We start from the raw sequence: 21,647 nt of genomic DNA, 5'->3' as shown, positions 1-21,647 counted from the left end.
TCACAGATTTTGATAGTGATCTGGGATGAGTCTGTGCATGTAATCCACGGTGACTGGCTCAAAGTATGTCTAAGGAGATTCAGAGAAAGCAAAGGAGAGGGTAGATGAGATAAAAGAAGCAATGTCTAGCATGCTGCTGATTTTGTCAGAGAAAAATTTCAAAAAAATGTCAGGGAGAACTTTAGGGTCATGACTTGTGGAAAGAGGGGAGCCAAAAAGAACATTCATGTGAGAACATTTCCTTGGCAGAGGAGGCCTGCAGAACACAATAATGGAATTATTTAGTCTTGGTTCTGGCATTGACATTCTTAACCAGCCCATCTGTTAGCCATATAAAAATATGGTGATAAATCTCAAGAACAGACTTCCTCCATGCTTGTTCTGCTTGATGGCATTTTTGTTTGGCAATCTGATCTCCTTAAAGAACCAAGAAGCTGATCGATGGTGTAGCACTCTAGTAGTGTATTAATTAAGTTATGTCTTTGTTTTTGTAGAGTAGAGGGTAGGGGTCGAACAGCTCCCAGGACTGTCCCTTTTTCACGCCTGCTGTGTACATAATAGCAAGCTTTGACCTGTCAACCCATGGCTACTGGACCTATTGTTATACCCAAAGTTATGAAGTCACCTGACCCACTTGAGAAGGTCATGACCAGACAGTTTGGGATGGGGTGACGACTTCTATCACATGGGGCAGGGAAAGGTTGTGACCAGACCATGGGAAAAGGGGGAATGGTTGCTGGAGCGTATGATGTGGATAGTGTAAGTAGTGAAGCTTTACAGTTGAGAGAGGCTTTTTGATTTGCAAGTGTGAGTGGAGAGATGGCAGGCCAGCCACTGAATTAAACTCTGAATAAAATCTACAGTTGTGCAGCAATTTCTATCTTTGTTGTGTTTTTGTGCAACCACCCTGACGTAGCCATCAGGGACTGATATGTTGGTTACAATGGTCTAATCAGGATGTAGTAGGTGACATGTGGAGCTTGATCTAAAATGAGAGACAGGGTCAGATGAAGGATCCCTTTGAGAAAGCAGCAGCAGCTTCATTACTGAGCAGAAAAATGTCAACAGCAATGAGTTTGCTATTTTACTTCTCTCCTTAAGACCTATGTTGTCTCTATGGCAGTGCCACTGAGATACTCTAGGCCAGGATTGCATCTTTCTTTTTATAACAACAACAACAATAACAACCGACTTTATTAATCCCAACGGGCAATTTAAATGGGAGCTGTGCCCTGTTTCCAAAGTATATTTATATGGGGGAGGGGAAAAAAAAAACACACCCATGCACACCTACCCATCACACACACACACCGCTGGTAGTTCATCTGTGATTGAGTAGCTGGACTGCGGATGGCACAAAAGATTTCAGATGCCTTTTTATTTCTGACTGACTACTTCTTGGCCATCCTATTTGGCGAAAGGAAGCTTTAGTAAGCCATATCATGTGTACAAAGATGTGGTGGGGGGATCTCCAGACATCTCCAGACTACACAACCTGATATAAACCAGTAGTAGTTCATTGTTTGACTATTTGAAAATGGGAAACATTACTATGAAACTAAAGCAAAAATTACCCACTTAATAATGATAAGTGGGAATTTATAAAGCGCAATATGGCACCCAAAGGTGGACTCATTGCGCTGAACAAGATCACAAAATAGCATATAGAGCAAGTTAACAAATAGTAACAAAGATTTAGAATAAAAGCATACATATCTGATCTGAGGAAGCATTTGGCCACTGCTCAGCTGCATGACCAAATAAGTTAAGGGACTAGAGAGCAGGCAGAGAAATGAGAGCAATGGGTATAGTGTTCTGACTTACAAGAAAGATTATAAATTTATAGCACAGTTCGGGGACTAGAAACAGGGATTTGTAAGTCTGTCTGTTATTATGATAATACACATATGCATTTTAAATTGTTCCGTTGCAGATCAACTGGCATCAAGATTCAATCAACATTTTACTGAATGCTGGAGCAAACATCAATCAGCTAACTGATGAAGGCGTGTCTGCTTTAACAGCTGGAATGATTTTCTACTATCCTATTGAAAGTTTTCAGAAGAACATTGCTGAGAAATATATGATGAAAACAGCAACTGCTCAGCCGCAGGTAAGAAATCATGTAAAAAAAACCAAGATATAAATGTAAAAAGATTATTTGGTGATGAGAAGTAAAATGACTCAATGATAATTGATTTTACTGTTGACAAAGATATTAGGAATAAGTCCTTCTGATAGACCAATAGAGTTTTGATTCTACTAGCTTCTGCCAGATGAGGTAAATATTTGGATCTTCCAGTGTTTGTTTATACCATAAAAGTGCCTTCATAACCAAGTGTCAAATGAGTGGGTTTGTTTTTTGGCTATTCCAGTTTCTGTATACCATAGTTTAAAAAAATAGAGAGCATCACTGCAAGAATATTGCAAAAATTTTTGGCTTGATTCTTGACAGTAAAGAAAATCTCTGTCATGATCTCTGTTTAACAACTATTCACCAGGCAGAAGTAATTTTGAATTGGAAAAGTAATCCAAGCTCTTAAAAGTGTCTCCACACAGAAGATTTTGATTTGCAGGTTTTGCTGAGAATCCATCTTGTTATTATTGTTTTTAAAAATATTGGCATGCTTTTGTGTTTTATCAGGACCAGTCAAACTCTCAAAATAGCTCTACTGTAACTGTCAGTCAAAAAGAACTCAAGATCAGCCAACCAGACCAGATTAATCAGCACAAAACAGAAGAAGTACAACTGCACATTTCCGAAGAACTTTCTGAATCCAAAACAAAAGACATCAAAAATGAGGAATCACAAGTTATCATTCAGAAAGATAATGTGTCTGAAGTAACAGCAATGAAGAAAAATAAAGATGATAGCTGTAACAGAGAAGAAGTAAGGGAAAGTGATAAAGACTCAATGCTAGATGATCAAGAGAAAGATAAAGAAATTGATGAAGAGTTTGAGAGCAATGTCAGTGTGCACAATTTTGAGATTGATGTGACAGATTACCTTGTTGAGCGTTGTGCCACGCAGCTCAGTTTAAATGAGCGCATAATCAGCCAAGAGTCAACCACACTGCAGATTGGCAAGGCACGCAAGTTGGCTATTCAAATGTCATTGTAAGTATATTAACACTTTAAGCATAATTTTATAGCTGTAGATAAATACCTTCAATTCGGTTCAAGTTTATTGTTAATGCATACATACATTATAGCATTCAAAATGGCAATCTAACCCTAACCCTGAAAGGTAAGGATACTTTCCATCACTTAACTTTGTTCTGAGAAAATACATTGATGAAACTTTCCATATCCTAATTTTATGAGTCTTTCCATTTCTTTTTCTTCTGAAGATCCCTGTTGCTGACTGTCCTCAAGAAATATGTGAGAGTTCTCAATGTCACCAGCACTCATACATAATTTTCAGATTCATGTTTCCATTAGATGAATTTCCACTAGTCCTAGTGCCATACTGAAAAGTGAAGTTTTGAGATATAAAGTTTATAGTATTCAAACTGCCCTTTTTCTACATTATGTTGTCCTACACTGGCCATCCAAATACTAATTAACTAAGATTTCTTTACAATATTCTCCATGAGCTGTGCAATATCCGAATTAGTATTACTAATATCATGATCAAACCCAGCAGTTGTAGTAAAGCCGAGATCAGCATAAACAAACAATAGGAAGGTCAGTGGTTTTAAACTGTCAAGACTAGTCTTGACATTTGACCAACCCTTAAGTGTGCATGCAAGATGGGCTCCCTACTCCCCAAGTCATCTGGCTGATCAGGGCAACTCTGATTAACAGACTGTTATCTGTGAGCTGTGGTGTACCAGAATAGTATAGCAGTATGGACAATACCTCCACACACACACATACACAGGCTAGCACACATATACAGACTGGGGGCAGCACAATATGTAAAGCATCTGATGTCTGGCGAACTTGTGCCCTATGGCTCACCCAGAGAGAGGGAGGTGGGTTGGGGTCGCATAGCAACAGGGAAAGTAGCTGGGGTATATCCTAGAAGATTTGGACATGAGGGATAAGAAGGTAGAGTGGCAAACAACAGGGCAGTCAGTGAGAGAGAGAGAGCTTAGAGGTGGGAACTTTACCCCATCAAGTAGCCTGTTCGAGGAAAGTGTACATGTTTAGCCCTTGCCAGAACCACCAAACTGGATCAAGATTAAACAGGTATACTCATGACAGTGTTTAGTGTTGAGTAGTGGTAGGAAGTGGGAGACTGATCAAACCCCTCTCAGATCTCCTGGGAGAAACAGTGTGTGTTTCTCCACTGATGTTTAGCACAGCACTGTTTCTTCCTTACCTCCATCACTCTAGCAGGAAGTCTTGGTGCAGAGGGATAGTTAGTGACATGAGAGGTAAGTGGAGCATGTCTGTCAAGTATGGCATTCATTTGCAAGTTGAAGTGGAAAATTTCTGTATGGATCACATCTTTTCTTTATGCACAGTCAGTCGGTGGTGTGATTCCTGAAGTGTCTGGGCTGGCAAATAATAATAAATGCAAAACTTATATAGCGCATAGCCACACTCATAAGGAGCATGCTCTTAGCGCTTAAGATCAAGAACCAGACATGGGCAACATACGAGAGATGGAAGAGCAAGCAAACAACACAAGAACTATGAAATGATAAACAAAAGCAAGTACTGATGATGAATAAAAGACAAATGCGAAAAACATAAATAGGATCCAAGTGACAAATCATGTAGCAGTGATTTCAGAAGAATCGTGACGAAAACTAAAGTCTCCAAGGATGTGGATATAGGTTGTGCTACTACATTCCCATGAAGCTAATGATATCTGGCTGCTTTTAAGATTTATTATCTGATAGCATTTAAATATAAATGTGGTAGGTGCATATGTGTGTGAGAGAGAGCATGCATTATCCATTTAATTCCTTTGAATCTTTGTGACACAGTAACATTCAAGCTGAGAATGTCATTTGCCATTGAATTAAACAAGTGTAACCAACACGTCAGTCTCTGATGGCTACGTGGGGGTGGGCTAGTTGCACAAGAACACAACAAAGATTGAAATTGCCGCATAACTGTAAATTTTATTCAGTGTTTCACTTGGCGACTGGCCTGCCATCTCTCCACTCTCACTTCCAAATCAAAAAGCCTCTCTCAACTATAAAGCTACACTACTTATCCTATCCCTGTCGAACGTTCCAGCAAGCATATCCCTCTTTTTTTCCACAGTCTGGTCACGACCTTTTCTGGTCATCCCCACCCAGCACTATCTGTTCATTGTCTCCCCAAGTGAGTTCGGCAACTTCATAACTTTAGGTGTAACAATAGGTCAAGTAGCCATGGGTGGACAGTTCAAGTTTGGCTAATACGTACGCAGCCGGCATGGGAAAGGGACAGTCCTGGGAGCTGTTCAACCTGTACCCTCTACACGCATTTTGACGATACCTGAACATGTATACTAACGAAAGGATTTGTATTATTAAGCTCAGGTAAATGCTATTCCATGCCAATATGTAAAAGTAATAGGCACCTGAAATCATTTGTATGTGGTCCAGCTGCTCAGCCTTAGATGAAGTGTCAGTGATGAGTGTGCGCACATGATTATTCTTGATGTAAGTTTGTTGTTTGTTTTATATTATATATATAATTGTCACCTGCCTTCTTTGTTCATTGTTAATATCAGCTTTTAACCCTGCACCTTGCAACAAACTTTATTCTTACTTTTATTTCTAACTTTTTCTTTGTAACCAGAGCACCTTCCCATTTCCAAATTGCCCACTGGGATAAATAAAGTTGATCATTGTCACAAAACAAAGACTTAGCATACTACTAGAGTGCTACACAAGTGTGTAAATGTTTTTTGGTTTTACTTCTGTTTTAGAGTTTATTTATTTCTGCTTGCAGGCACTCAAGAATGAAGGAGACTTTAGAGCTGCTTCTGAGAAGAGGAGCAAATCCAAATACATCGGATGTGCCTATGCCAGTGCTGTTTCTTGCCATCAAGGCAGCTGATGTGGACATGGTGCGAACGTTATTGTTACATGGTGCTTCAACTCAAATATCTCTGCCAGAAGATGTAAGTTGTCTCCTGATAGTTTTACTTCCCACAATATTTTTTCCATACAGTCTTGATATGTTATTAATGATAATAATGTTTTGCTGTATTCACAGAATAAGATTTCTCTCTACAAAAAAATTTACCTTGAGATTTTTGTTTATTGAAAATAGCACACTTCCAATGGCATAATTTTCCGTCTAAAGAAAATCATTAAAGCAAACTATAGTTCAAAAGAAAGCTTTAGTCGTTTTCTTTTATTCTATGTCATTTGTAGCTTTGTTTTTGCATGTTGCATGATTTGAATGTGTGTCTGTTATTTCTGCACATGTATTTAAGTACAATCAATAAGCCTGCACTGCCCACCTTTGCTGCTTTCTTCCATGTAAGTTTTTCAGATTTTAGAACATGGTTTTGGTCTAGACACAAGGTCATGTTTACATCTGGGGAGACTTTGCTGTCACTCTTTAAGTGACACATACTGTGATTCAAATGGATTGCAAGATTCCATTCCAGCAAAGCCTTTGTTTTAGTTGTGTACTCACTGCATATTATGCCTCTCCTTGGACATTCTTTGAGTAGTTGGCCATGTCATTTGGTGGGTGGATCACATGGTATAATAGCATGGGATTGGATTGAGCTCCACACACTTATATATTGCATGTTTTGTGTCACAAATGTATGTGACTGCCCAGTGACTCAATGTCCAAGGCTTGTCCAGAGAAAGAGAGCTGGGGCTGCCTAGTAACAGAAGAGGGGCCTGGAATACTTTTCAGAAAATTTGGGAGTACGGTGAATAACAGGGTTGGATGGCAAGGAACAAGGGTTAGCTAGAAGAAGACCTTTCCCCTATTATTGGCTACTCCCTTAACAACATTTTCAGTCTTTTTCATTATTTCTGCTGTAGACACCTGCACTTTTTAGTGGAAGCATTTCCAAATAACTGCACCAAAAGATTTAGACAGCTTTCATTCTTGTATGATGGCCCTAAACTGTGGAACTCACTTCTTTTTTTTTTCCATCCACAGCATCTAATCTGTTCTTTCCTTCAAAAAGAATCTGAAAAAATTCTTGTTTCATAAATATATGATCAAATATTTCCAGTTCTAGTTCATAGTTAAAATGCATGATTAAAGTGCATAAGGGGACAGGTATATTTTCCCCAAATTGTGCACAGTGTGGAAACTGGTTCTTTGCTGGAATTCTGTGCTCTGTGAATTCTATATTTTTGTCTACATGCATATACATATAAATAACATTGTTAATTAAGCTTACATATATTTACCAATAGAAAGGCTGTCTGGCACCACTGCACATTGCTTGTGCCATACCAGGAGAGGAAGGTGTTGCCATTACAGAACTGCTGCTAAATGCATTAGCTGACCCTGATGTACGAGCTCTGGAAGATGATTCATTTATCAACCAAACCCTAGTGAGTTCATATTTCTGTCACACTTTATTCCTCGCTATGATTTTTGTGTCATGATTAGACTTGTTTCATGTATTCAATGCTGTGACAGCTATGAAATAGTTTATACCTCATATGGGTTTGAACAAGTAAAGTGTCAAACACGTCCAATAATTCAAGCATGCACAGTTTTTATTGGTAAATATCAGAGAAACAGCAAGATATATATATATAGATACTACTCAAAATAATGGAAACACCACCTTCATATTTTCTACACTTCTATTATTCATGTTTGACCAATAATAAACAATTCCTTCAAAATATGTTTTAGTGAATTTGTTGTGTGGGTACACAGTCAACATGAATTTGATGACAATCCAGTTTAGTCTTGCACATCAGAGCAATCTTTGTCCTATCCTGACACTGCACTGCTCATCTTGCATCGGCATAACGCCATCTGTCTTGAACAAGGCAACAGTGGGTTGCAGTTTTCTTCACTTATGAATCTCACTTTGCCAGGTCCTTGCACAATGGCCTAATCTCCGGAGATAACAAGGGAGAGGATGACCATGATTCCCCTGTGGTGGAGCATCGCTACAGTGGTGGATCCATCATGGTGTGGGGTGGGATGGGGATGGCTTATAGAACTCCCTCTACCTGGTGCAAGGCAACATGACAGGCATGGCATACAGAGATAGTATTTTACAGCCTCTGGTACTGCCAGCACTACAGGGCTTTGGACCAGGTCCCATTCTTCAGGAGGACAATGCCAGACTGCACAAGCTCAGGGTCGTCAATGATTTCCTCCATCAGCATGGTCAACCACATGGAGTGGCTGGCCTGTTTCTCAGATCTGAATCCCATTGAGCATCTGTGGGGGTGTCCTGGGCCAGTAACTTAGAGTCAACCCCCCTCCCAGCAGATGACCTCAATCAGCTGTACCAGTTTCTTCAGCAAGAGTGGCAGGCAATTCTTCAAAGGACTAAGAACCTTGGTTCAGGCCAATGGTGGACACACATAATATTGACTATTTTCTCTGATATAACTTTTCTGCATTTTGAAAACATGGGATATGTCGGTCCAAGCTGAAATTCTTGTTCCTAAAATGATTTGTTTCAATTTGCTTCACTTTCTTGTGGCGTTCCTCAAGGCTCAGATCGAACTCGGCCAAGTTCTGTTTATTCTGTATATGAAGCCACTTTTATCTTGCATCCAGTCTCACAATGTTTCTCATCAATCATATGCTGATGTTAGGCAGCAGTACTGCTCTGCACTCCACCAGCTAAGTCTCACTCTGCTACCAGCACCATAGACGTCTGTATTAATGAAGTCAACGACTGCATATGGTGTCAAACAAACTTAAACTCAATGATGACAAAACGCAAACCCTCCAATGTTCCAGAGGAAGAAATCCATCTTCACTCGTTTGTCCACCAAGTCACATCAAGGTGGGTGACACCAGCATCACCTTTGCGTCTTCCATCATGAATCTGGCATTACAATCACTATCTATCTATCTAATCCTCTTCATGCATCAGGTTGCACATAGTGCCTAGACCAGAGTCCGCCACCAATGTCGATCGGCTGAAACCCGCTCTAGGTGACCCCATGTCCAGCCCTTTCCTTTCATCTCCCTTTCCACTGTTCTTCTCCGAGTTTCCTTTGGGCGGCTTCATTTTCTTCGGCCGTCTGGAGTCCATCGCAGGGCGACTCTGGAGAGGTCTGCTGTCAGCTGTCCAATCCATCGCCAACGCCTTTGTTGAACCTGCGTGATGATGGACTCGGTTTCCGTTCTTCGGTGGAGTTCTTTGTTGGTGATGGTATTTGACCAAAAGATGTTAAGTATGCGCCTGAGGCATCTGTTTTGGAGACGTCAAGCTTGTTACTGATGGTTCATCTTTGTGTTTTCTGTATTTGATTTTATTCTTCGTTTAGTACGGTTGTTGATTCTTTTAAAGTTCATATGGTATTTTTTCGTTTCCTCGTATGCTGTTGAGCGGTCCGGTGGCGCAACGGTTAGCGCTGTTAGCGCCTGTCACCGCCTGTCACCAATACAGTGAAGGTTGGCTGCCCTGAGTTCATTTCTCGTCTCGGGCACGCTGTTCTTTCTCTGCACGTGGCATCTGTTTACAGGGCTGGCTGCTTGCCGTAATATAGCCTTAGCTGCTGACACGGCGTAAAACACCAATATCCCCCCCCCCTCATATGCTGTCCATGTTTTGTTCTTTTTCTTGAGTGCTAAGAACATGCTCCTTCGGAGTATATGCTCTTGCAAATTTTGCATTTATTATTATTATAATGAAATTGGACGATAATTTTTCATTTAATTAGTAAATAAATGCTTTGGTTCAATATTATTGTCTGTGTGTTTATTTACATGAAACAGTGATTGACTATACAACTGGCCTTTTCATTGTTTTGAGCAGTATATATAGAAAATCAATTAGTTGTATTTCTTTTTGTAACATTGTGGGGTTGTTGTTTTTTTTTTTTTTACTGTAATGAACTTAATAGTTTGTTCATTAACTAGGAGGAGGAGTGGTCTAAAGATACTGTGAGCAAAGAAAGCAAACTTTTGCTTGGAGGACGCACACCACTTCACATTGCTTGTGCCCGAGATGACAATTTCAAGGTGAGCCAGGCACAGCATAAAACAGAATGATGCCAACAGTTCTGTATTTTAATTGAAACAGAATATAGAGCATATGCTTGTCCTATGTTTTTGCTTTCCTGTTCAGTTTCTCTTCTACCTCCCTATTCTATTGCATGCAGGATTATGTTGAGTCTCACTGATCTTGAAGTGGATTTAAATATTTTCACTGTGGCCAGGATGTCTTAGTAAAACTGAGTTATTTTTGTCTTCTTTTTTCATACTTTCTCAGTGGTTCTTAGGTGTTTGTCAGAGACATGAAGTATACCTTATTCCTTTGGCCTGTTTTCGCTTGTGAAAGTCAGGGTTAAACTCTCATGTGTGCAAGCTTGAGATGACCAGGTGGCATGTTAGTTGATTATGGGATATGTTTTTGCAATTCTAGATAAGATTAATTTTAGCATATTTTGGAGATGACTTCTAGCTTTGAGCTTTCATCTGAAACATTGAATTAAACTGTCTTTAAGCTGACTCTGATGTCTATGATAATGTTGTTGGTATTACTGGTAGTAGCATAGCCTTTTTAAAATGTACTTAGAGGGTTGGTTTGAGTGATGCGAGCCGCTTTCCAGTGGAACCATAGCACCTTGCAGTAAAATGGTACTTCTCACGTACTCGGAACCAGTTTTACTGCTTTTCCAAGCAAGACCAGCTTTCGGTAAACAGGTGCAAGCACTGAATTTTGGTCTGCTATTTATACTGGACAGTTTGGGTCCTACATCACCCGTTGTTGTCGTCCGTTTTGCGCGACCAAGTACGGGGTGGGAGGGGTGCGTAGTGGAGGGAACAACCCAGCAAACACGCAAGATTCGGCCAAGCTTGGTTCAAGCTTTTTGGCTTGGGCCAAGCTTGGGCCAAGCTTGGGCCGAATCTTGCATGTTTGCTAGGAATCTGTCAGCGATACATGCTGCCGTAAACAAGCGCTCCCACTGCTGTATTTTATGTTGTAAGTTGGCTATAAGAACTATATTTTAAGTGGTGTTCTTCATAAATATTTCAGAATTTTTTTGGAGGCTCTCCTTGTTCAATTTCCTATTGGACACATCATGCGAAATTCAACATTTTTTATAGCAAAAGAAGAAAAGTAACAATGAAAATGTTTTTACATATGCTATGTACATATATATGTTTATAAACTTAAGTTTAAGACTTTAACTTATATTCTTTCTATTGCAGATTCTAACTCATTTAGATTTTGCTTCGTGTATGCTTTAAGTACATTCAAGTTTGGAAAACTCCACACAGGGAAACGCTCTATAAGTTCAATTATTATTATTTGTCTTAGAATGCCTGTCGAGTGGTTCATCTCTTGCTGGAACACAACGCAAACCCTAATCTCTTGTGCAATGGATTCTCACCACTGGCATTAGCCATTGCCAGCGGCAATGATCTGGTATACAAGCTAGAGTTATTTGATTGCAAAACTTAATTATTGAGTCAGGACCATAAAAGTTTTCTGCCTTTAAAGTTTGGCTTTATTACAAAAATGTGCAGTTAACATGCTTGTAGTCAAGATTGTTGTTTGTAACCTGTTGATGATCATTTTGCATGAGTGTGCATAAAAAGAGATTCATTGAGGATAGAGAAAAGCAAGGCGCTGAGCCTTCTTTTGCGTATGTTGAGCCCTCATACTCTCTTCTGTGAACCAAGGATCACATAGATGATGGTTTCGTGTCCCTGTCTTCAGTATTGTTGCGGACATCGTCACGACACTCCCCACCCACCAGGGAGTCCAACAAGGGGATTCAATTGAGCGGTGCCACTTAGATCATTTCCAGCAGTTTCATACCAGAGATGTTGAAGGAATATACTCTTGCTTTCTGAATATGAAGACCAGATTGAACCTGGCCGCAGCCTTCTAACAAAGCTAGGGCACCGCTCAACTAACCCTAGCCCTGATCTACCTCCTTGAATATGGCATTGACATTTTCTTCATTACCGAAACCTGGTTACCTGACGGTGATGTCCCTAAATGATCCAGCAGGCAACCAGATTGTGTACATTCTTTGCCAACCCATTGCTGTGCGTGGCATTGCTGTCGTCTACAGGAATTGTCTTCCCAGTTACTTTTCTTTTGTGTCTCTCTAACCTTCATACACATCATCTTTGAAGTGGCAGAACTCACTACTCACACTACTTGAACACCAAGAACAAAACGACAGACTTTTCAGTGTCTTGAAGTGCTTAGCTGGATCAGTGGTCTGTTCTCCTTAACTTAACTTTCTTAATAATCAACTGTGAGATTTGTAACAATAGGGGGTGTCCATCAAGGGTTGTCTGTACTTTTTAACATTTTCATAGTGAACATTATGCAAGAAACTCTTTAATATATTAAGCTCGAAAATGTTGAAAAATGTCATTAACCATCTTCATATGCCATAATGTCATCACAATTTTGAAAGGGAAGGTACATCTATAAATCAATGCCCTCCTGTTTCTGTGTTAAGGAATCAGCTCCCTTCAAAACTTGCTTACCACATAAAATGATTGGATTTCATCCCAGTTTATTTACAGTTTTAAAGCAAGAATTATTGAATATGGCATATTTGTTGTGATTAATTCCTTAGCTACCAGACATGCTATGAATAAACTAAAATTGAAAGGTTCTGTAGTTTTGCATACTAATTTGATTATTTAACAATATTTCATAACTATGTTGAGGCTGAGAGTACAAAATTATTTTATTACAATCTCTGTCTAGGCTATTGATAAGCTGCTGCAATATGGTGCAGATCCTAGCCTGACTCTGACCCATGGTGTTGGCAGTGCACTTTGTGTTGCCACCTCTACAGAATACGAGCATCGTCGCACTATCCAAGGCCGAATACAGCTGGTATAAAAAAAATTACATATTGTATAGATGGCACTATAATTAGTGCTGTTTTTCTTAATAAAATATTAGTTTATTCAAATCCCTGTATCAGAATGTGGGACTTTTGTCTCATGTGCCACTAACAAAAGAAGGGACATACTCTTATGTCATCATCTAAGACTGACCACTATGGACTCATCTGTGTGAATTCAAATTCAACAATTTCAAAAACAAAATATTGATAAAAGAAAAGGATACATTTTACAGTCAGCCTATGTAATTGCTCTATGTTCAAACAAAAAAATAAACTAGCAACATAGTCTTGTAGACTCAAAATTTCCAGGTGCATTGACTCACACTACCATTATAAAAAGTTAAAGAGAGTCATTTGACTTTACAGCCATTGGGGATTGTATGATTCTGGTTTTAATTTACCAGTTTTTTGATTATCTGAGTATCAATCTTTATTGTTTGATCTCCTTGTTCTCATTATTTTTAATTTACACGAAAAAAAAATCATTAGAAATTATGATTTGTTTTTGTCAGATTGATCAACTTATTAAAGCAGGAGCAAACATTTTGGCTCCCATTCCTGTTGGACCTAAACGTTCAATAGGTACTGCTGTTGATTTTGCATACTACATGTTCAACCAGGTGGGAGCTTTAAGATTAGTATTCCTATAGACTGTCTTTTGTATTGCATTTTAAAATGCAAAATAGTAATGTTAAAATAAAGAAAAACAACAGGATTTGTCTGTAAGACAATACATTTTTTTTTTTTTTCAGATGTTCTGTTACAAACTTATAGTCTTTTTAATGCGATTTTTTTATCTTCAGTGTCATTTCTTCAATTTCCTGTAGCCTTTTAGTATTCTTTGTCAGATGGTGTCTGTTTATCTCAGCTGATATTCAAAGATTCAATTTATAATTGCACTTTCTGCTTGTTTTCATAAGTAATGTCACAATAGCATATATGTATTGATAGTAAAAGTGAACATTGTGTGTGCATTACCACATTTCGTGCCTTCTGTTTCTTTAACTGCAGTAGTGTTTATTTTTCTTTTGTTGACATAAAAGGATCGACGTATTGCACATATGCCATACCATGCACTGACCCATTCTGAACGGGAAACATATAATGCCAGGCGTAAACTTCTAGCTCACATTGGAGATATTCTCAGGGACAAATCTGTAAAAAAAGATATGCATCGCCTTAAAGATGAAGAGAATAAGGTTGCTAGAAGTAAGTATGCTTCAAACTCTTTGACACTCAAGAAACAATGATGTCTTTAATAATATTTTAAATCCTGATTTCTTGTTACTTATGTAACACCCAGTTTTACCAGGATGAACTAGTTAGTTTCATCTACTGATGCATTTTGATAGGAAGCAGTACTTTAACTGGTTTCACATGACGGTGATATTGTTAAGGTGTCATGCTAGATAGAGAGGTGGTAGTTTCTGGGTACACCAGAGTGACAATGAGAGCTTAGTTAGTTTATTCCTTGTTGCTCCTTTGAGGAGCATAGGGCCGCAACAACACCTTGCCAGCAGACCCGGTTTTGGGCAGCCACCTTCAGTTGGGCCCATGTGGTTCCGATGGCCTTTGCCTCGCTCTCTGCTGTTCTTTTCCAAGTCTGCTTTGGTCTCTCAACTCTCCTCTTCTCCTGAGGATTCCAGTCAAGTGCCTGCCTGGCAATGGTGTCAGTTGGTTTGCGCAGGGTGTGTCCTATCCAGCCCCTTTTGTGCTTTTTGATGTCTTGGCTAGTGGCATTCTGGTTAGTGACAGAATGAGAACTGTAGGGTATTGCCTTGGAGTACATATTTTGATAATAGTATAAATCTCCACTTATGGGTAATACTTTTTGACTTGTGAAGTCATGGCTTCTGGTCATAGCATTTAAGAAATGTAAATCAGTTGTGGGAATTAGGCCATGACGACACTAGAAAAATCCTTTGTTGCACTGTGGCCAAGGCTGTGGTTAGGCAGGGGGACATGCAACAGTACAGCAAGCTGCTCACTAAGATCATGTGACCAGACACCACGTGCACAATCCACTTACTGTGTGATTTTATTAAATCAGGATGTTCAGAACATTTAGCACTTTAGAAAGAAGTAACTGTGCTTATAATCTTTGTGTTATGGGTTGTATTCTTATTTTGTTATAGGTTTGAGTAGAAATAAGTAAATGTAAAGCCCCTGTACAAGTCTGTTCTTTGTCTTTCTTCAGTTCCACTTACACAGCCCATTCAAGTAACCTTGAACTCTCCCCATTCCTGCGTGCATGGCCTATTTTCCCAGACAGCTTCTCAACACATATAATTAATTATCAAGAAAAAATTACATTTCATTTTCTATTTCTATTTTGTCCAATTTTGTTGTTGCAAGGCCATGAAAATAGCCTTTACACAAATTGTGAAAAAAAATGTAGCAGAGCTTGCTTTTTCAGAACATGATTTTTACACTAAATTATGGTTATTCTAAGCATAACATTGACCACATTGAAACAAACCAAAATTACTTCGAGTTAGTCAAAGCAGAGAACATTGGTACATTTTTGTAAGTACTAGAAATCATTTTCAAAAACTAGTCTGAAAAGGTAGTAAAATTTGATATTTGTATTTTATAGCCTCAAAGCTATACTACACAGTACTGTCTTTTTACAGAAGTTTTGTTTCTGAACTTGTTTGTATTTGTGGTTTAGCTTGCAAAGAAGTTGTACTCTGTGTCCAGGCATCAGTTCCAGTGCAGACTTTGTCTATGTTGGTGCTGGTGAATCACTAAAAGCAGCAGGACAGGCAGGACAGGCAGGACAGGTTACCTTTGAGCACAAAACCATGGATGATGACAAGAACAAGAAATCAAACAATGAAACTTTATATGCTGGGGATCTGAAGTAAGAAATTCTGTTTAATTTAAAAGATATTGATTGCAATGTTAGTTATTTGCTAACACCGCCAGGTTTGTAATGTGAATTATATTGCCACTGTAAAAGATATTTTCTAACTGCAGGCTGGTATGTATGGCATGTATACAGTTTGCATCTCTTCCTAACCCCCTTTTAATTGTCCATGACCCTTCACCTCTTCAGTTTACTCTTAAGATACATTTTTTCAAATGTGATTATAATTCTTCTGGCAGCCTGGCTAGTGATTTACTTATATAATCTTTATGGTTCTTACCACCTTTTGATTTTCATCTGTTAACATGTGACAGTGTGATTTCCATTAGCAATATGGAATCAGAGGGGCAGGCCACCACCTAAAGGAGGAGACAAAAGTACTACTTTACCTTCCCTCCCAAAACAGTATTAGAGATGGAGAGGACTGGAATCAGGTGTATTATAGAGATTGGGGAAGGCTTAGTTTCTTTCTTGTCCTGATGCTTGCTGCAGCCAAACTTCAAGACAAAGGCTCCAAGTCATGACGTCCTCTCTGTCCTTAAAACTTCGCCAGCAGGTCCTCTCCATCCCTCATGAAGTCTATAGAGTGAGTCAAATTTTCCTTCAAGGCTGTCCAGTTTGGCCTTGGTACATAGATGCATCACAACTCACTCAGATTCACCTCACAGCAGCTGATGCACTGCCTAGAGCACCGAATGCCAGTCATACACTGTATCTGCCAATGCACAGCTCACTTCAGACTTCCAGTTCATATGAAGCTTCACTGTTCTTTGGTTGTTGTGTGAAATCTGCTTTGCACATGATAAATTACCCTGGGTGCAAGACTACATACCACATGTAAGTTTCTTTACTGTCTGCTTTTGACATTGCTCCTAGTTGTACAAAGGCCTCTAGCGGACAGCTTTTGCTGTCTGAGATTGGCTTTATTGCTGATGATGACCACTAAGTGTTTTACACTGCAACAGTTCTGGTTTCACTCACTAAAGCACTGTCTCACTGAATGCAGTGGTTACACATAGTTCTTGACTACATGCACAAGCATTTGCTCTATGATAGGCTAACATGGTTGTTACAGTCCTATTATTGTCAGATGGGAGTGGTACCAAGGACCAGTGGCAGAAATGACAGAGTAAGTCAAAATGGAAAGTTTATAAGTTATACAGTCCATGACTGGCAAACCAGTGAAGAGAGCACATGATGAGGGTTACATATTACCATCTAGATGTCTGCAGATAAGCAAGCTTGACTATGGTTCCATCATCTATGGCTCTGTTGGAGTCTCTTGTCTTAAACTTTTTGATCCCATCAGGGTTTTCATAAAGGAAAGGTGTCTTCGTCAAGACCTCAGTACACAGCTTGCATGCAGATGCTGATGAACATCTTCTCTTTGGTACCTGAAACTCTTGCTTCCCTTTCACTTAAAAGCTCACCCTAAAATCCCTATCAGGCCACTGTCCTTCCTCAGTGTGGTGCCCTGTATGCTATTCATAGGAGGGAGCAGAAACCACTTGCAGGCTGCTAGAGCAGATCATATCCAAGTCAAACCTTTCAATCTTCTGCCTGCTTCTCCTTGGACAACTCCTGTTCCCTGTTCCTCAGATCTGCTTTAATTTTAATAGCCTTTCAAAAAGTGTAACACCAGTGTCCATTACAACAGATACATCAAGGACATTGTCGTGCTTACATCCCAGGCAATGTTCCAGTTGTACAGGCTGCTAAAGAACATCGCCAATCTCCTGGTTAACTATGATCCTTGGTGTCAGCAAACTGCCATCATGGACTACATTCAGTCTGTGCCAAAATAAGTTTCATGTAATTCTCACCAACCTTTCTGACTGCCTGCGTCTTGCCATCCTAAATTACTGGAGGAACTAGTCTTATGCCAACTTTGAGTAGGACATGTTATGCATTCTTACCTTTTAAAGGATGACCCCATCCAGTTTGCACTTGGTGCCAGACACCTTTTACCGTTGAGCACCTTCTGCTTACATGCCCTGTGCTTTAGTGTAGCACTCCATTAGTGTAGTACTAAGTTGTTTCTTTGTTTTGTAGAGGGTAGGGGTCGAGCAGCTCCCAGGACTGACCCTTTCTCACACCTGCTGAGTACATAATAGCCAGACTTTAGCTGTCCACTAGTGGCTAGACTGGCTAGACCTATTGTTACACCAGAAGTTACAAAATCATCTGACCCACTTGGGAAGGCCATGACCAGACAGTACGAGATGGGGGTGACTCTGAATAAAATCTACACTTATATGGCAATTTCAATCTTTATTGTGTTCTTGTGCGATTAGCCCACCCCTGCATAGCCAACAGGGACTGACGTACTGTTGGTTACATCAGACAGTCCAATGCTAGTTTTATTCAGTTAATTCTTTGTATGTTTTCTTTTGAAGTATTTTTCATTAGTTGCTATATATTTTCTAAAACTTGTAAACGTTTACTTAAAGATTTAAATTTTACATTAATCCAAAGTCTAATTTTACTGGTAGCCACAACATCCTCTCATTGGGCATTTTTACTTTTTGTCCCTTCTACATATATCTCTTTGTTGATTTGTACTGTTTGCTTGCTCACTATTGTTTTACATTTGATGTGACTGTTTCTTGACATTTTTACTGTGATACGGCCTTTGCTGCTGACGTGCTTAAGCAATACACCAGTATTTGCTTGGTTTCTGTTGCTTTCTGTTTTATTTTTATTTCATGGTTCATTATTTTTAGCATGCTTGATTGCTATAACTGTTTTTCTCTATTCTTGACATGATGGGGTCTTTGCTGCTGAAACAACACGAAACAATAGCGAACTTTTCTTTATTTTCTTGTATAGTAAAGAGAATAGTATAAGGCCTTGTGATGTGTGTGCAAGCTAGTTGTTATTGTAAGTTTTTGATAACAAGTATAGACTCTTACGGTTTTAGACTCCCTTGGCATAGTAAATGATAAAGAGGAAGGCCAAGATGGGTTCAAGAAAAAGATGGGTTACACTTGGAACTAGATAAAAAGAGAACCACACAGATGACTGGAGAGTACTTGTTAGCCGCCTGTGCTACAGGAAGGGTTTTTTTCTAATATGTATTCCAGCAAGGGGATAATATGACAAATGCGTGGTATACATCAAATTAGTGCTGAACATACTGCTAGGAATTCATAATGAAACACATTTTGTTAAATGATCACAGATTAAGGTGACCAGACACGAGGTCAAAAGCGGGACTGTCCCGCCTGCTCATCGGGCGGGACGCCCAATGTCCCGCTTTCTGGCTTTCTGGCAAGTCCATCAAATGTCCCGGTTGTCTTTACAAATCTGAATACCGTACGCTGATTCGCATCCGGCAAAAGTCAGAGGAAAGTCCCCCCAGAGCGCCCCCCCCCACACACACACACACTTTTTTCGGCGTTCTTTGACGGTGACGACACCATCATCGGCACGTGTCCCGCTTTCGCCCCGAAACGTCTGGTCACCTTATCACAGATGTAAGTTTGATTGGCAAAAAACATAGCAAGAAATATGTAGGTTGAAGTTACTGCATGGTCTGTGGACAGCACAGCTTGGTTGTGGTGGTAGTGATTCTGCTGAGGTCCTTTAGCGTACTGCTTCTTAAAATAGTAACTGTAAAAAATTCACCATTTTTAGTGTAGGCATTTGATAAAGTGAAGTGTAGCTCTCTTCTGTTACACCTTTTTCCTTCCCTGCTATGTCAGGTATGCTTCAATGCTGATCTGGTAGAAAAAAATTTCCACTGACTGGCTAGTCTCGAGTAGGCAACCTTCAAAGTTATATATGCTAACCTCAGAGCCACAGTCTTATCCTTGTTAAATTCTTATTGGATTTAAAAAGGCTGCTGTGATTAATAGTTTGTATTTTGAACGACTGGAAATAACATTTTTTGTGATGCTTTGTCTACAAGGAAACCACTGAACAAGTATTGCTACGAATGTGGCCGATCAGTAGGTATCCGGTTGTCTGCATGTACAAGATGCAAGGAGGTATTCTACTGCAGCAAGGCCTGTAAACTGAAAGCCTGGAATGCCCGACATAGAGAGGAATGCATTAGAGTTGGCGGTAAGTTTGAAGATGTTATCTGAGAATATTGTTTCAACATGCATTGTAATACAACAAACGGACACTTACCTTGCATATGCATGATGTATTACACACGCACAACACAACGCTCGACGATCCCTCACAGATGACGATAAGGAGGAAGAGATTTGTTGGTGAACCGAGTTGAAAAGGCACAAGTTCTGAGGAATGTCACGTTATAATGAAGATAGCAGACGAAGACCATTGTTTTTCACTGCTCACTTAGAAAGCAAATGCTTTTCTTATATATATACATGTATATGAGGTATTTTTCTACTTTAAGTGACGTGGAACAAATGACACACACAAGATGTCAGACACAAGACATCATTTATACACGAAATAATACGAGACATACCCCAACTCATCACATGTAGACAGAGACAACACCTCTATAGGCTTTTAGCTACACTTGCTCTTTCAGGTCAGTTCCTCTGTTATAGCCTTCCAGTATCTTGAGATTATTTTTGCTGCTTATGTAGGACAACTATTGTAGTCAGAGGCAGGGCTACGCTTAGGATAGGCATCTGCCTAGACCTCCGGTCTTTTGATAGTCGTCAGACGGTGAGACGCCCCATGTTTTTGATTAAAACCGTGGGGTTGAGGGCCCCACACATGCCCTAAGCCTCAGGCCCCACGGCAGAGGCATGTGATATGTATGTTTCAAATCCTATGATTTTGCATTGGTCCTATGGATCTTTTTCACCTTTTCAATTATATGGTACAGTGCAAATTTCTTTCAGATTAAAAATTTTTTTGTCATATCACAGATTTCTTTTTTGACAGAAATTTGAGATTGCATTTGAAATTGTGTTTGAGATTGTAAAACTTTTAAATGTTACTTCCGATGCCTATCCTTGCAACCATATGAGAGTTGTACATTTTCTTTCAATATTCCTTTTCATGTACCACATCTCTTTACAATGAAACCAACATTGAAATTACTGCCTCATTGTGCCAAAAAAGTGTGAACATAGAGTTGAATGGGAAATTGAAGATTTTGAGTGAAGGCTTTATCTGATAGTAAAGTGTTCATCCTTTGAAAAGCATTCAAACAAAAGTTACACCCTCTTGTTGCTTTAATTTAGTGTGAGGCTCTCAAACTTAAAACATTAAGACAGCATGAAGAGATTCTGCCACCTTAAGACAATTGATGAACACTTTAATTAAAAGACTGCCGATGGAAGTAGAAATTTTGCTTTAAATATTCATTGCTGCATATCATTTACCAACAAAAATTGCCTACTACTTCACTTTATTTGTGCAGAAAATGTTTCCATAGAAACTTAATTGGGCAGTTGCTACTACATGCATAACTTTCACTGGAGAAATGATAAGAGCAGCAAAATTGTGTAGTACAATAACATATATTTTAAAAACTTTTTGGAAGAGTGGGTTTTAACAAACCAAAGTATGGATCATTTTAAAAAATGAGTGAATTTCCTGTTACCAAAAGCTTTAGACAAATTTGGCAACCTGATATGGCAACTGGTCAAACCTGCCAGTCACTACAGGCATTCTCTATTTGCCTTGCTGATTGCTCTTCCATTTTCTCTGTGGAACTTCCTGCTGTCTTGCTTGCCTTTCATCATGCCCACTGCTCTCCATAACAAAATTTTTAATTATTTCTGATTTATTATCTGCCTTTCAAAATTTTACTGGTCAGTCTTACCATCCTGCCTCTTGTACACACCGGCTCAGTTCTATACTATTCTGCAACTCTTGTTTTTCACTGT

At 39.3% G+C, this 21,647-nt stretch overlaps 1 protein-coding gene across 4 annotated transcripts in view; it reads left to right on the top strand.

The window, feature by feature from the left end:
* LOC112555246 (ankyrin repeat and MYND domain-containing protein 1-like) overlaps window positions 1-21,647 on the top strand; it is a 36,389-nt gene that overhangs the window by 10,977 nt on the left and 3,765 nt on the right. For all 4 annotated transcript variants that reach the window (XM_025223556.1, XM_025223555.1, XM_025223554.1 and 1 more), the window contains 11 exons: window positions 1,934-2,113; window positions 2,645-3,117; window positions 5,899-6,070; window positions 7,341-7,481; window positions 9,991-10,092; window positions 11,396-11,503; window positions 12,812-12,943; window positions 13,469-13,576; window positions 14,000-14,165; window positions 15,657-15,819; window positions 19,736-19,890. In XM_025223556.1, the coding sequence (XP_025079341.1) occupies window positions 1,934-2,113; window positions 2,645-3,117; window positions 5,899-6,070; window positions 7,341-7,481; window positions 9,991-10,092; window positions 11,396-11,503; window positions 12,812-12,943; window positions 13,469-13,576; window positions 14,000-14,165; window positions 15,657-15,819; window positions 19,736-19,890 (1,900 nt within the window). The remainder of the gene's footprint in view (window positions 1-1,933; window positions 2,114-2,644; window positions 3,118-5,898; window positions 6,071-7,340; window positions 7,482-9,990; window positions 10,093-11,395; window positions 11,504-12,811; window positions 12,944-13,468; window positions 13,577-13,999; window positions 14,166-15,656; window positions 15,820-19,735; window positions 19,891-21,647) is intronic.

Source organism: Pomacea canaliculata, linkage group LG14, assembly GCF_003073045.1.
Source record: "Pomacea canaliculata isolate SZHN2017 linkage group LG14, ASM307304v1, whole genome shotgun sequence".
Lineage (NCBI taxonomy): Eukaryota > Metazoa > Mollusca > Gastropoda > Architaenioglossa > Ampullariidae > Pomacea > Pomacea canaliculata.
This window is presented reverse-complemented; position numbering and strand designations above follow the sequence as displayed.